At 37.8% G+C, this 16684-nt stretch overlaps 3 protein-coding genes across 4 annotated transcripts in view; 2 read left to right on the forward strand and 1 right to left on the reverse strand.

Annotated features, from left to right (window-relative positions):
- Positions 1-1390, forward strand: part of mrvi1 (murine retrovirus integration site 1 homolog) — a 34692-nt gene extending 33302 nt beyond the window's left edge. Inside the window, exon 33 of the mRNA XM_040127211.1 lies at positions 434-1390. Within this exon, the coding sequence (XP_039983145.1) occupies positions 434-596 (163 nt within the window). The 3' untranslated portion in view covers positions 597-1390. The remainder of the gene's footprint in view (positions 1-433) is intronic.
- Positions 1391-3100: 1710 nt separating this feature from the next.
- lyve1a (lymphatic vessel endothelial hyaluronic receptor 1a) lies at positions 3101-6444 on the forward strand. Of its 2 annotated transcripts, XM_040138404.1 has the most exons (7): positions 3101-3275; positions 3442-3625; positions 3722-3861; positions 4572-4757; positions 4955-5027; positions 5294-5454; positions 6343-6444. In XM_040138404.1, exons 1-6 carry the CDS (start codon positions 3188-3190, stop codon positions 5436-5438), a joined length of 816 nt encoding a protein of 271 aa, XP_039994338.1. In that variant the 5' UTR covers positions 3101-3187; the 3' UTR covers positions 5439-5454; positions 6343-6444. The 2 variants fall into 2 exon arrangements, with proteins under 2 accessions (XP_039994338.1, XP_039994329.1); XM_040138395.1 differs by lacking the exon at positions 6343-6444 and having other exon boundaries at positions 3102-3275; positions 5294-6310.
- On the reverse strand, positions 6282-15029 carry ampd3a (adenosine monophosphate deaminase 3a). The gene is given in 15 exon segments (XM_040127221.1): positions 6282-6506; positions 6612-6722; positions 6858-7031; positions 8609-8729; positions 8931-9094; positions 9879-10005; positions 10122-10285; positions 10368-10499; positions 10645-10839; positions 11073-11202; positions 11291-11510; positions 11592-11757; positions 11982-12162; positions 12331-12553; positions 14949-15029. Coding segments are annotated over 14 exon segments (2331 nt in total). The 5' UTR covers positions 12552-12553; positions 14949-15029.
- Positions 15030-16684: the final 1655 nt, after the last annotated feature.

A 16684-nucleotide genomic window follows, 5' to 3' on the forward strand; every position in this document is an offset into this window, starting at 1 on the left:
AATCAACTGACCAGTATTCAGATTACATGCTAGTGTTGTTGAAATGGTTCAAACATCCACTGAAAACCAGCTATGTCTTTCATAGAAATGACACCTCGAAAGCCTCCACATGGCAAACATTAAAATAATTATAACAATTAAAGTAGTGTAAGCAGAGCCTCTTTTTGAAGGAGGGAAGATCTGTTTGAAACACTATGCTAGCTTCATGAAAGTAAATACTGGTTTTTAATGACTGTTTTTCATGTTTTCAGAGTGGTGTTCAATGTGGTTTCAGTATAATTATTGCTGTAATTTTATATTTTATATGAACAGAAATGGAACATGAACAACATATACCAAACAATCAATAGAATCAAACATATGATAAAAATGTAGACAGCAATTAAAATATGTGATATATACTGTATACTGTATGGGGTCCTTGTCTTCACAGGAGGATAGAGGAGGTCCTGGCTCTTCTTGGTCGGTTTTGTCCAAAGATTTCCTTGAGTAGGCGACTTCTCTGGATTGCCCTGACAATGTTTGTGGTGATGTGTCTGGTTATCAGTATTTTTACATTCTTCAGTGACTACTACAAAAGGCGTGAGGACACGTAAGGAGAGAAAGACTTTGTGCCAGACAAGATGAAGAACTTTGGACTGAGCGGCACAACCAAAGAACCCCACTACAGAAAAACCGAGGCTGCAGTCATTCGCTTTGTCTCTGTCGATTTACCATATCATCAGACTTAGACTCACTTCCATGATCATGACCCTGACGCTGGAGGGTCAGAGATGTTCTCAGAGGCGTTATGGATAACGTCGCCTTTGCCATGGTTAACAGCATTAAGTTATGATATTGTTTGGATTGAAAAGTCAACACATTGTTTGCTGCAGTGAGAAAAAAGATCATTTTTGTTTAGGGACCAATTATATAGTGTGATGAAATATATATGTATTTAAATTAGATGCATACATAATGATACATTTTGGTTCTGGTACTTTGGATAATGAATATGGCTCTTTCAATTAAATGCCACAGTAGAAAAAGTGTATATTTATCTACACTCTAATGTTAAAGTATAACCTCTCAGGTCCAATAGATAATAAAAACCCTGAGAAATTCTGAATTCCTATTTAAAGATATAGAAATTAAAGTTTTTATTTGTTGTTTAAGTTCTATAATGTGTATTTAAAAACTTTAAGATATAAGCACATTCCAAAGTAGTTCCTTAAGTGCAATATTTTGCAGTTGATGGTTCTTGTTTGTGCCATATTGGATTGTGTCTTCAGAGCACTGAGAGATTTTCTTCTTGTATGAGAGCACTGTTTAGATGGCATGAGACTTATTTTTATCTTATTTGCACATGTGTGCCTGCCTGTGTTGTTTGTTCTTTGTGGATTTTATGCTCTGCCACTTCACCTTTAAATAAAGGTGCCTGAAAGTATGTGGTGGTGATTTCCATAATGACAAATATAAGGTGCTACCAAAGCAGATTATTGCTGTAATCCCTCTTCTAACACGCAATACAGATATTTTTAGCTTTCTTGATCAGCGTTAGAGAACAACGATACCACTCAACAAGTACGGTAAATGTGCAACTGGAGCCAGAAGCCAGAAGCCAGTTAGGTTAGCTTAGCATAAAGACTGGAAACAGGGAAACAACTAGCCTGGATCTTGCAAAAGTCAGTCAAATCTGCCTAGCAGCACCTCTGAGGCTCACTAATGTACGTGTTCCCAGCGGAAACTCCCAGTGTTTTTGGTCTTTACGCTAATGTTAAGCCATAAGCTAACAGTGTGGTATCAGTGTTCTCATATAGCTTTCAAAAAGAAACAAATTAGCAAAATTCCCAAAATGTCGAAATATTCTTATGAATTATGTAATCAGTCTGCCTTTTTCATTGATGATATTTTGACATGTCGTAATTTGGGAAAGCACAGGTGTAAATAATAAAAAATTATGATGGCTGAATTCCATTTAGCAGCTTCAGTTTCAGGGTCCGGTGTTGTTCATGCTGGCTCACTGTCACACTGTCATGGCCACCTGGGACACTAGAACAAAGCAGAGCCAACGTTAATGTTATTAGTGGCACCGGCTTTTTTCCAAAGCGTCAAAATGTTGGCTGATTTTCTTGTTCACTAAATTGCTGACACTCACTTTCTAACACGTCAAAATTCCATCATATTCTTAATGGAGTAGCTTAATTAACTAAGAAAGCCATTTAGTGTAATATAATTTCAACTATACGTGTAAGGTTGTTGATATGACTTCACAGACAAAAAAACCCCACTCTAAAGAGAAGATAAATATCTGTCCTTTCCCATAACTCCAGATCATCATTTATTATGCCCACACAACTCATTGACACCTCGCATCTGACAAAAACACAGCTGCGTGTTCTTCAGCACGCTTTGCGTCATTTCCTGCCAGCAAGGTTTGTGGGCAGATGTTTTTGTGGAAGTGGGATGTTGCAGTGTGCCAAAAGCTCATTAGAGGATACCAGAGATCATAAGTGTGTTCATGACTGAGTAATGCCCCAAGGGAGGAAATCATTTGGACAGGGTCCCCACAGTCAGATGTCAGTAACAGTGCAAATCACTGATCATTATCCTCATAAGCCTTGTATTAGATTTTTATGTGCTCTGTTCTGAGTATTAAAAGCTGTATTTTCACTTACATCCAAAGAATGTATTGCCTTAGTACTTAACTGATAGCACGTGATTTTTTTTAAATTAATGTTTCTGTTTAAATCATCATTTAACTATTCCTGAAATATGAATGAACTCTACACTGTAAGATCCCTTCTCAGGCGCAGTTCATATTACAAACATTTAAATTAATTATCCTTTTTATTTTTGTAAACTTTGCAACAAGTTGAGTTTACAAAACTTCATGAAAGCACTTAAATCAAAAGTTCCTCTGACAACCTGTCTCCCACAGAATTTTCTGTAGCTTCGTCTCCTGTTCACATATTAGTTTTTTCTATATTTCTCCTGGGCCCTGCTCTTAGGACATATGATATCTCTTAATCTGACCTGTGCGCAGTACTTCCCTCTTCCTTTTCCTTTACGTTCTGGCAATGACAGAGTCCACAGACCCCAGTGAACAGAGTCACCTCTATTTAACCCTGCCATTTGGCTCACAGACACATAAACCGAGCAACACTTGTCTTTCCCCGGCATTCATCCATCTCTACTCTGACCAGTCATGAATATGAACTGGCTTTGCATCACATCAGTGCTGTCAGTTACTTTAGTCATCTTTGGTCAAGATATTGACACAAGCCACATCACAGGTAAGTAATTCCAGATGATTTAACATTTGTCAATGTGTATATTTCTACCATGTATCTAAAGGTGTATATGTACCTCCTGTGGTCAACAGCTAAATTTATTGTTTCATTATATTACTATTTCTGCAGTAAAATATAAATCTGAAAATGCTGTACATGCTGTTTCCAGTTTTCCCAGAAGGGAACCAGAGTATTGCTGGAGTATTCCAGGTTAGCTTTTTAAATCACCTCAACCAGCCTCGGTATGCCTTCAATGCCTCTGAAGCTCGGAGGATCTGCTTGTCCCTCGGAGTGAACATTGCTTCAAAAGCACAAGTGCAGGAAGCACTCTCTAGAGGTTTGGAAACATGCAGGTAAGACCAGAAAAGAAATGCACAAGATCAGCTCAGTCGTCTCAGTGGAGTTCAATGAAAAGTGCCTGATGGCCTGTTTTGTTTTGTTTTGTTTAGGTTTGGATGGATCGATGAACATTTTGCAGTCATTCCCCGCATCAAGGGACTTTCTAATTGTGGCAAAAGCCAGACAGGCTTGGTGACATGGCGAGCCTCTGTAACACAAAAGTTTGATGTGTTTTGCTTCAATGAATCAGGTAGGAAATTTTCGATATGTGTTTTTTTTTCTAGTGCTTCTCACTAAGTGGCAACAGTTAATTGATTATATTGTGCATGCTATTCTTAACACAGTCCTGGCTTTTTGTATATATATATATATATATATATATATATATATATATATATATATATATATATATATATATATATATCAGAGGATGTTCATTCAGATTAATGTGAATGAATACTCCTGACATAGCCCAGGCTGTACTAACAATTTATTGCATTTACATTTGGGCTGAATTTGGATTCAGCTGCATTTTTAGCATATTCTACATACTTTTTATGGAAGATTACTTTGCTCCAAAATTTATGAGAAAATGTTTAAATTAACGTAAGACTGAACTCCTGGAGAACATAAATGGTTTGCTTAAACCTCCAAAATTGTGTTACGTTCATTTAGCAGGATTTAAAAAATAAATACATAAAATAGATATGTACCATTACAGCAAGGAAACCGTGCAGAAATGCATTTTTAATATTTTCCCAGACTATGTCAGTACAACTGCACAAGGACATCAGCTTCAGTACATAGTTGCAAATTGGAGGCAGAGAGACTTTTTCCCTCAATAACAAAGTTAAAACAAATAAAAAAAACAATGATTTGTACAAACATACATTTATTCAAAAGACAGGCACTTCATAGAAGACTAATCTACTCTGTCATGGCCTTCATGTACGCACACAGATGCAGCAGCACAATTGAAGGATACAACAACTGACAGCTCTTTGAGCAGCAGGGATCACTCCACCCAGACAACACACTCTACGTCTTCCTCCTCCCTTCTTCCTTCTTCCTCCTCAGCTGCTAAAACCATAGACACTGAGGCAGAACCTGCCCACTACATCGGCAGTGCACAAGGCTCTGCTGGAGGTATGAGAATGTTGTTCACAACACAATTAATGCTGTGGAGGAACTTTTCATATTCTTTTCATACTGTACAGAAAATACAGAACAACAAGTCAAAAGATAGTAATAACAACTGTAAAACACAAGTAAATACCTTTTATCACAAGTGTTTGGATGTTTTTTTGTATGACTAATTTTTTTCTATGACTTTATTGTTCCAGGAAAGGCTATACTCATCACCTCAACCTGTACCCTTCTCCTTACTGCAATAATCATCTTTGTATATCTAAAATTGTGAGTGGTTTTCCATATGAAAATACTATTCATAATACTGAGGTCTAAAAACATTTTTTTTGTTGGTTGTATTAGGCTTTATAGAACCAATATCTGAAAAAGTATACACAGAAAATATCACATCTCAAAGAGGCTATGCAGTATATCAGCACTGAAAGCTGAATGATAGTGAGCTGTGGGAAAACTGCTAAGACAAAGCAAAAATCTTATTATTTTATCTATTAATACAAATTATGATTCTTTTTTTCCAATTTCTCTATGAAAAGGAGAAGGAGTTGCTCTCAGAGCTCCGACATGAAGCAGCAGCAGGAGTACGTCGAGAAAGAAGACTGGTCGTGTATGAAGAATATAAAGGAAACAAAGGATGCTCAGGAAGATGAGAGGATAGAAGTGGATGACAGTGCAAGTTAAATATTCTTCCGCTGAGGTATACTGAAGAAACACACCATGGACAACTACTGAGTAACATTCTTTTTAAGCACAAAGATGTGTCCCTTGATTTGTGTGAAAGTAGTTTGCATTTTATACTGTATGTGTTTATTATTTTTAGTCAACTGATGTTATTCAATGGTGCAGTTTAGCCACTAGATGGCAATGTATGCAATACAATGAAGACTGAAGACTTTTTATTATTTTAACACACTGTTAGCTGCTTCGGACAGTCAACATACATGTAAAAGAAACGTTTCTACAACAATTGCAAGCAGTTTTTTAAAAAGAGTATATCATTAGAAGCTTAGATATCTTCAATACATCACTTTCTTTCCACAAAAGTCACTGAAAGCACTTTAAAACAAGGTATTTATGGGAGAGACAGAGGAAACGTCCCAGACATCATCCATCTCTGTTATCAGAGCTGTCTGAACTAACATCGTGTAAAGCTCTCAACAAGTGTTCTTATGTCCGATGTACAGTGTATACAGTACCTGAAAAACTTCAGACAGTTTCTATGACAAACCCCCATCACAAAATGGTGTGGAAGGTACAATTGTTTATACATAGTGGGTTTGTGTAACGAAACGCGTGTGAATTTACTGCACAATTCCAGCCCTCCACAGCTTTTGTCTAAACCTTTGAGAACCAAAGTGCTATCAGTCATCCATTCATCCAAGGCATGCGTCTTCACTTTACCTAACTCTGTTGTTATCAAAATGTGACCAGCTAAGCATTTCTCTTCAATTGACAGGATACTGTTTGTTTTTTTTTAATCATCACTCATTCAATGGCACTTTTCCAAATAAAGGTAAATAGTGATTACTGAGAGCTCAGCATGCTTGGATTCTGTCTAATTTGAGGTCCATTTTTTTCATACTAGGAATTCATGGAGTCAGACTTCACTGCGTCGACTATGAAGCTAAGTTCATTGCACAGTGTCTCGTGTCTGTAGGCCATACGGATCTGGGCAACATTGGTCCGACGGATATCATTCCCTTCAGGTCCATCTTTAAGATAGTTCACTCCTAAAAAATGCTTCTTTTCCTGTGAATAAACAATAAATTAAATTTTTGGGAGACAAATGGGATCAATGTTGAGTAAATGTAATGGAGATGTGGCCCTGCCTGTGGATTGAAAGTGTCCCTGTACCTGGTGAGACAGTCCACTTTGCAGCACACTGTTCCTGGCTATTTCACACACATCACAGGTGCTGAGTTTCCACAACTGAGCTGCTATGGCATACTCCTCCATCAGTGGTTCCTAGAATCAGGGCACACAAACAATGGATAATAATTAATTACACTGCAGAACATTTGCATGATATTACACAATGATTCTGACATACTGAACGGCCTAGAAACAATATATATTTCTTGTATATTTGTTTCTTGTTACCTTGGTGTAATGGAACTGCATGGGATCATCTGTGGATAGGGACACACACAGGCCTTTGTGGAGGAACTCTCTGAGAGGATTTTTTGAGTATTCCAGGAACAGACTGTTGTTACTGAGTGGAGACATTGCAATTGGCACCTGGGCCAGGTAGTACAGGTACTGCAGCACAGGGCTCTGATGGAACAGGGAGTTTAAAAAATAAATAAATACTGGCAGTCAAACAAACTCATATTGTGTATACACACTCACACTCACACATATACACACACACACACACACACACACACACACACACACACACACACACACACACACACACACACACACACACACACACACACACACACAGAGTAGAAGAAGTCGTTCTGCTGTATGATGTACATGTTACAAACCTACTTACACAAAGCATTTTTCGGCTGTTTGCATCCTTCTGTATATACTTTATATATACTGTATATATACGGTATATGTACTGTATATATGCTAGGTTTATCTTTCAGCATTGTAGAGGTGAGCTGGTCTATTCTGCAGCTCCAACTGGCTGCAAAAAGGACTAACCACTACTGTATTATTATTACATTTAAAGCATTAGATGTTGTTTCAGGGCCCCCATAATGAATACAACCTGAGGTAAAATTAGAATTTGTATTCCTTTATCCACATTTTCCAGACTTAGATACAATGAGATACCGTTGGAGATATATATATCAGTGAGTCAATGTCAGCAATTTTTCTTTCTTCAGGACTCATTTTCTGGCCTGTTATTGTTACACATCCATCCATCAAAAAAATCGAACCTTCACATTTCCTCTCTGTCACCTGCAGTTCTCAAATTTTCAGCCGTTTTATGATGAACCACAGCGATACTGGTGAGAAATCTGCAGGACATTTAAGATACACAAGCTAAAAAACATGGTCTCAAACCAACAAACACTTCAAAACAGTCCGAAGGAACAGAAGTTCATTTTAGCGTTGATTATGTTGCCTTTTGGTTTAAAGTAAGAGACCTCAAAACAAATAATCTTCAGTGTTCTTACATGATGTTAGCTATTTTGGATTAGTGTGGATTTTGAACAGGGACAAGGGGGCTGTTAACAACCTAGTCATATTATTGATATTGTAAAAGAAAAAATAAATGAATTAAAAGAAAAATAGTCAAGATAATAAAAAACAAGAATAAAATCATGAATAAAATATGAATAAAATAGAATAAGGGAGTTAAATATTAATTGCATAAGAAATTAGTTTTATGTTGTTTGCTTGCCAGTCAGTACTCCACCCAACATAATTGTCGGCAATAAAATCAGGCTAGTTCATTTATCGATTCTTAAATTGAGTTATGAGCTGTAAGTGACTCCACAAAAGCAATTACAGATTACAGAATATCATCTCTTATAGAAGCTATCATTAGAATTTCTCAATAATTACATTTTTATCCAAATGCAGAGAGGACATGAAGTCCTCCAACTAAGCAGAGGCTGAGGGTGGATGTGGACTCATATAAGAGTACACCTTGCAGCGAAAAGTGATGCAAAAGCAACACTATCTCATTTTATCTGCTTTGGTAAGACCACCTCCAGGCATCTGGGAGCTCCCAGGCCTGTGTCCAGGGGGGGATGCTGTTTTTTATCCCTGCTCTGGGAAGGAATAATCTTTGATCCTTATAAATTCTGCAGACAGTATCTGAATTTCAAACTTTTATTACTGTAATAGTAGGTTAAAAACTAACCCTGTCAACAAATCTAAAGTACCTTCTTCAAGTTGAGTCCATGTGAGATGTTGTCAGAGGTGAGAAAGGCAGAGACCAAATGAGTGATTGATCCAGCTTCTCCACAATGGGGACGGAACTGGAAGGTGCTCAGTCCATGCTCTCTATAGAGGACACACAAGCACATAATAAACACATCAATCAATATACAAGCAAATCTTAGAGGAGAGCGTAATTCTGTTCATCCTTGTATCAGCTATACCGCATATTGAGATGTTTAACCAGGTCAGGTCCTAGATTGTAAAGTCAAAGCACTGTCCTTTAATGAGCTGTGTGTTTTGAAGAAGGAGAAAATTAGCTCTTACTTTCTGAGGTTGTTGAGGACCATGATGTTTGCGTACATGTGGAAGATGTAGTAGCTATAGGGAGGGTTGTCATCTGTAGTCCACTGCTCTGGCTTTGGGCTCCTGAAGGAGAACATGTGATCACTGTGTTTGGACTCATCGTCTACGCTGTCAAAGCCTGACACCTGCACACACACAAAAAGAAAAGCAGTCGTGTACTACTGGGATGGTTTTATGAAGTCTCGCAAGTATCAATGCTAAATTGTTTTTATAATGATATCACAAATGTGAGTAATTTGTTCCCTCTAACTAATCATTCTTAATTTCTTAACCCAAATGAATAATTATTACCTTTGAATTATTTAATTTTACCCTCATATTACTAAATAAATTCCCAAAGGTAACACCTTTATCATTTGTAAGCAAAATATAAACATTTAATAAATGATTTATAACAAACTATAATGAAGTAGCGAACAGATATAAGGATGCAGTTAAATGTTTATAAAAGTACAGTATTTGTCAACAATTGTAACTTGCCCTACGAAGACACCTATTTTTTATTATTACAACTATGTTATACTACATTCTCATTCATTATCTGTTTATACACCAGCCTACACTTATAGTTGTCAGTTATAGTTGTTGACAAACATTATACAACACCAAACATTTATATCTGCTTACAACTACATTATAGAGTATTATCAAAACATTTATTTACTGCATATGAATGCTAACTAAGATAATGTAAAGTGTTACTCTCCACAAATTAATAGCAGTGAATAGGTAATATTTGGTATAAATTAGAAACTTGAGGAAATTAATCACTATTTTTGTGAACACAAGTTAATAATTTACAGGCATGAGTCACAGGTTTATGCCAACAACTTATTAAAAACTTTACTCCTAATACCCGATGGGCTCTGTAGGTTTTGATATGATGAACCCTAAAAAAGTAATTCTTACATATTTGAGGAAAACATGAAGTTCTTCGTGGCTCTGTGGGTTAACAGTGGCCTCAAATAGAGGAAGGAATATGTTCTCCAGCATCTTGGCAAAATTAGGTACCAGCTTCTTCGCCTTGAAAATGTCACTGAAAAACATAAAAACATTGTCTTATATATGTATTAAGGGAATTTCAAGATTTCATTTTTTAAGAAATTCTATGATATTAAAAGTTTGAATTTTACTTAAGGCTTTGGCACTCACTATATTCTGGGCACTTGAATGATCCACCTCATGTTTGGAGAGTGTACTTTGTGATGAATGAACCACTTAGACAGACTGTCCCACTCCTCTGGAGAGCGTCCGTAGATGGACAGGCGTGGCTCTGCATGCTGATACTTACTCTCCTCCAGGTCATGGGCCACTTCCTATTAAAGGTGAGACAGAGAGTGTGCTAAACTGTCTCTGCATCATTCCTGACTTAATAGGTAGGATTACATGATATGATACCTTTATGATGTGAGCAAAATACTCTCCATTAATGAGGTTGTCTGCTTTTAGGAAGATTTCTCGAAGTTCACTGGCTCCCACTGGATTATACTTCGAATTGAACTTATCAAACCGGTGGAAGGTTTGTCTCCCCTGTGAATAAAATTTATAAATAATAAAGCATAATTGTGAACCAAGAATGGTCAGTCATGAAAAAGTGCTGGTACTGGTATTCACCTACACTGGCAGTCAACATTTTAAGAAAACATAAAGCTAACACCTAGTGGCATTTTCTTACAGCATGTACATCCAGAGAGTCCACAGTCAGGTCATATGGGTCCTTATTGAGGCTGTGGAAAACCTGGTGGAGAGTCATCTTTTGTCCAGCTTTTTCCAACACCACACGGTCAGCATCAGTCTTATATGTTTTCTGGATGAAGGTCAGCAGGTGTTTCTGAGACATGCAGGCAGCTGCATGAATGTGCGTGTCCACCTGACAACCAATATGTCCAGGCAATATGTTTAGTCTACTGGACAAATTGAGTGTTTTAAAATGCACACATGGCTTTTCTTTTCTTTCTTTCTTTTTTTTTTTTTTTTACAAATAGTTAAATAAGAAGTGACAGCATGTACTGATGTCATATGTTTAAGTGTTTTCACAGAGGCAATCTTTGGCATACTGTATTGGATTATGCTCTTTATTACACCTGTAGACAGACTACTAACCTTCCTAACATTGTAGAAATCTCTGTGAGGCACACTTTTCAGTTCCTTTAGTTCAGCCATCTCATTGAGCATCTCATGTAGGTAGAACTTCGAACTCAGGAAATTTAGTCGTCTGTGACAATAAGTCTTCCTGAAAATTAGAGTGGACCTCAGTTTATACACTATGTAACTCTGACAAGTGTAATTAAGCGCTACATAGGTAGAAAAAACCAACTTACGTGGGTCCATCTGCAATCATTGCCAGCACATGACTGAGGTCTATGGCGAAGGTCTCTAAATCTGGGTAAGGAAGGTCATGGGGCTGGTTTTCTCTCAGAGCCTCTACATTGTCATACACATTCACTATTCCATCCTTCATCTTCAGTTCATAGTTCAGGTTCTCAGGGATGTTCTCCATGCTGTAGGGATCATCCCCATCTGATGGACATGGGTACGAGTCTGGAGGCCACAACATTGTTCTGTCACTCACATATAAACCCTAATAAAACATCAGTGAGCATAGCTTCAAACGCTTCAAACCTGGTAGAACCTCATCTTCCTCACTCCATCTCATGTTCTCAGCAGTGCGGAGGAACTGGGCTGTGGTTCTGCAGAATCTATGATAAGCTAGCCTTGAGTATTTCTCACGAATAAGTAGGGCCTTAAACAGACTTTTGGCCGCCTGTTCATAGTCCTCCACTGTGATCTGAATGGGGAACGGACACACACAAATTCATCAGTTAAGTGTTATCTTGTCTAAGCTATTTGGTAATTGTACAAATATTTTCAGCGTTTTTCAACAATAAGTGAACATGACAATAATTAGATGGGAACAGTTAGTAAACATACAGCATGTAAGGCTGCGAAAGCATTACATAATTTCTCTAACTGTGATGAACACCAGTTAATGCTCCTGTTTATAGTACTTACTCCAGCACAATAATCACCACTAATAGTGACCCTCTGGTAATCAGGGTAGTTGTCGGGCATTGATGAGCAGGTGGAGCTGGGGGACAGGAATGGCGTAGCAGCAACTGGCCGCATCCAATCTGTATTCACTGGGATCTGCAGGGACATTGACTTGGAACGAATCATCTTCAAGCTTTTCTTCCTGCAAATTTTGTAACATAATTATTATAAGTAGAAAAAAATTCCCCCAAGTCAAGATGAAATTGCTTATAAAGGTTTTCTCACTTGTCTTAGGATCATCTGTGACATTGATTTGATTGATGACAATCAGATGATTGTGATTTGATGCTACATCCATACCAGGACCTACCTCTTGGTAGTCTCCTCAGACTGCTGCTCTGCCAGCTCCTTAAGCAGTTCATGTTCCATTGCTTGCTGGAGGCCAATCGGGCAGTCCTCAGGCACGGTGAACATTGATAAGGCATCCTTGTTGTCCTCTTCCTTTAATGCAGTTGCATATACTTTCTCTGCTAGCAGCTGAGTCTTCTCCTCTGCCTCACTCAGAGTTACCTTCGGGAATTGGCGGGGCATGTCTGCAAGAAGGTAGACGCTGCAGTAAAATGACTGGTGACAGCAACGTGTAATCATAGGACACAAAGACAACCTGCCTCCGTCATCAGAACTTTACTTGCTTTTACCAGTTTGTGCTGTTTTGTAAACAAGCAGATCTACCTGAGTAAGGGTTTGGGTGCAGGACATTCAAGAGCTAACTGCTACACAGTATCACCACCTGAGAGCTCTGTGTGAAAAACAAGTGTTTTTTTTTCTCTCCAAAATCCAAATGAAACCTGTTAAAAAAAAACAAAAAAAGCAAAAACAACAGCAAAAAAAATAATTCTTGTGGTGCCACAAATAATCCAGCACACAAGGTTTGTCGGTTGTCAATATGGATTTTCCTGTCCTACACAAGCAGGAGATCCACACAGTCCATAGTGATAAAATGGCAACAGAATAGAATATAATAGACACTGTCCATCTCATTGATGTTCTTTCTCTGCATTAAACATGGAAAAGAAAGTAACTTATGCAGCCTGAGGAAGATCAGTGAGACCAAAAACATTGCTGTGAAAAACTTATCCTTTTATCACAGAAAATGTAAATACTCTGTAGCCCCCCGTCTCATCTGAAAGGGGATTCAGACTAGTGGATGAAGCCTATTTTAGCCAATTTACATCACATGTTGGTTACTTTAACAGCCACTATTACCATTTATTATCTTTATTACCTAGTTTTGTTGTCCACAATTTGTTTTTTCATTTTTGGCTATTGCTTCTTTTTAATAAGTGTCTCTTAGTATGTAAGGTAACAAGTCACTTCTAATCTGAAAGGTGCTATAACAATAAAATATCATTAACAGCAACTGACTGCAATGGGATACTGAAATGGAAACACTAGCTAGCCCTATGGAATATTCATGGGATTACCGTCATACTTATGTTAAAAGCATTTGGAACTGTGCACCGGTACAATGGCATTTTGAAAGTAACTTGTATCAAATAGCACCATTAAATTCTCCCTGAGCTATTTTTAACAAGTTACTTTATAGAGGCAGTCACTTTCTCCCCTTGATACAATTAATGGCAGTTGGTCTGTTTTAGCCCTTATCAACAGTATGTAATTTTGGCAACACTGCATCTGTTTACAGTCATTCACCAGGCCTATACAGCGCAGCAGCTATGTCACACAGAGAACTGTCTGTTCATGCAAGGAGATAACCTGGGTGAACTGACAGTGTCTTGTTGATATCCTTAGTGATACAGGAGGCATCGGAGTGGTGGGGGAACAGCGGGGAAAAGCCATGTTGCTTGGTGCCACGTAAGACAATTTTCCGCTCTGCCAGTGTGCCTCCGGGAAGCTTATCATTCCAGACACACAACACTATCCTGACAACAGCTGTGTGCATCAATGCTGCTGTGGAGCTTTTATGACACCACATGCACCCTGTGAAAAGGGATAGGCCCATAAAGCTGTATTGATCTGGAGAAGATGGCTTTATGAATTATTAACTCGACACTCATCATACACCCTGAAATAATGTCTATGAAACAAATACTTTCTCTTTTTCTCACTTTTTCCCTTAGTCTGATGTAAACACACACATTTATTAAAGTTTTCTCAGTTAGAGTAAGAGCCTCACCCCAAGCATGACTACTGGTTATGTCAGGTTAGGAACTTTATTGTCCACGTCTTGTAAAATTGTTTTGTTTTTTTGGCAATTTGTTTTCATTTTCGTTTGTTTGTTTTATAAATCACAAAACGACAAAAACCAATGCAGGACAATACAGTTGATTGTCAACTGTACTGTCCCTTATTGGTTTTGGTATTTGGTATTGTTTGGTATTGTCAGACTGATCAGGACAAAGGTGAGGACAAATGGTGCGAACACAAGTATCCACAAACATTCTTTTAATAATACATAAATACGGTCAAAATAAAAATATAAAAATGAAAATATAAAATAAAACGTAAGGAGGCCTTGATCAAAGTAAGCTACGCCTTCAATATTCTATTTGGGCAGGAACTAGTCAACGCAAATCACCTAAAAATTCCTGGAGAAAAACGAAAACACTTGGTTAAAATTCTGCGACCCCGGGGACCAGCTAGTCAACAAACTTGGCTGAAATCTGTCAACAAGTTGAAATACGTGATAACTTTTTAAAAACGGAAGAAAAGCTGCTTTGGCGGAGGAACAAATGAACCGGGCCATCATGACGTGACCTAACTTCTCACTCCGGTGCTAAGGTTAGATACAGACAAACAACAGTAGGTAACAGTTAACTTATTCTCAGGGTTAACCAACTGCAGCGGTTCGGTGTCAGCATAATTAGGTGTAGTTTTAAACCAACTCACCAGATGGCCAGTTAGGCAAAATATAAGCGACGTTAACATTACGCTGAAAAGATCATTTTATTGTAGGTAGCTACTCACCTCGAGTACTTTCCACCGACCACCTTTAACTTAAGCATTACTCATCCTGCCGAGGTGCATGTACCTCTGGTAAGGTTTTTTTTTTTTTTTTTTCAATACCCTTGTCAGCTCTTTTTAGTTTACTGTAAATGTTTAATAAAATCTTATTTTTTTGAACACAGACCGTATTTAGCAAAAGAACCAAACTCCTCTCCTAGCTTAAATCGGTGTAAATTTCAGTTTTCCTTGACTTTCAACAGTCCTTGGCCGTTACCGTGACAACCAGCATCGAAAATGTGTCACGAATGACTGAGCCCAGCCTTATTCTGAAAGAAAAAAAAAGTAATACATCAATAATACTACAAAAAGTTTTGTGAACCTTTTTTTTGTCAGTCTTAAAAAATGACAAGCCTTTAGGTAAGAAAAAGCCCCTCAAATGTTGCATTATTATATAGAAGTTTACATTTTATTCTGCGCTTGTATTTGTCTTTACTTTTTATTATAGAATTTTATTTTGTATATTTATTAAATCGTTTTTATCAATTCAAAATTACGTTAGGATTTATTTAGGTTTTCATGACGTAGAGCTCCAATTGGCTGATTAATCCTAGATTAATGGAAAGAAAATTATCAGCAACAATTTTGATAATAAAATGATCATTTAAATAATTTAGGGAGAAATTACCAAAACATTTGATGATTCGAGCTTCTCAGATGGTAGAATTTTATGCTCGGTCACACAAGAAGACATTTCAAGATATCAACTTGGAGTCTGGGAAATTATAACAGGCATTATTCACTATTTTCTGACATCTGTTGGACAAAACAAATGCTGTCTAATTTTCTTTTTTCTATCTAGCTCAGCCTCTGACTCCTTTCTGTCGACCATGTGCTGTGCCTTGAAGTATGGCAGTTGTGCAGTGATGCAGAGAATAGCCTATAGTATAACTTCAGTTCATAGCCATTTTGCCAATTATCTTGCATTACATTTACACAGTATGTCCCGCATGAGTTCTGCACTTACCTTCAGTGCCACTCATAGCCATATCTGAGGGTGCTGTCCTCTCAAGTCAGAATCAGTGAAACACTGTGCAGGTTCAGTTGTACCTTAATGGATTCTATCTGCATCTATCTGGGTCAGACTAAGTTAATCTATGAGTCTACAGTGGTACACAGCCACAGCTTTGTTTTCCTGACTACCCATCTCTCTCTATTTTAAGGAACCAGGCATCATGTTGACAGAGATACTAATCCTGAGAATATGTCAAAACTGGCTGTCAACAAAGAGGGGGCCTCACTCACAAGAGACAAAGTCTGCTGCTCTATTGCTCCCTCTCTATATCTCTTTTTGTCTCTGTTAGACACACACATACATAGACACAAACATACAAGCACCCTGTTGTTCACACCTGCACTTACATACTGTAAAGTGTGAACACATAGAGAGGAGGAAAGAAAAGAGACTCTGCACTACTTGTCTGGCAAAGAGGCATCACAACCAGGTAGTCCGCACAGTTGTCCTTTTCAGTCAGTAAGTACCTCCAGCCAGAATGAAAGTCTTCCCCCATTTATCACTGTTCCCTTGCTTATTAGAACTGTATATAATCTGGGCGCTGATCTTGATTTAGTCCCTGTACATCTGAAAATAAAAAATTCTACTTTAGGGTTCCAGCAAAAAGTCACTCTTTAAACAAATAATTGCCCTCAGAAGGCATTAGGCTTACCTACACTCTCTGCTTACCACTCAGATTTGTGTG

Source organism: Xiphias gladius, chromosome 1 (assembly GCF_016859285.1).
Source record: "Xiphias gladius isolate SHS-SW01 ecotype Sanya breed wild chromosome 1, ASM1685928v1, whole genome shotgun sequence".
In the NCBI taxonomy this organism is placed as follows: domain Eukaryota; kingdom Metazoa; phylum Chordata; class Actinopteri; order Istiophoriformes; family Xiphiidae; genus Xiphias; species Xiphias gladius.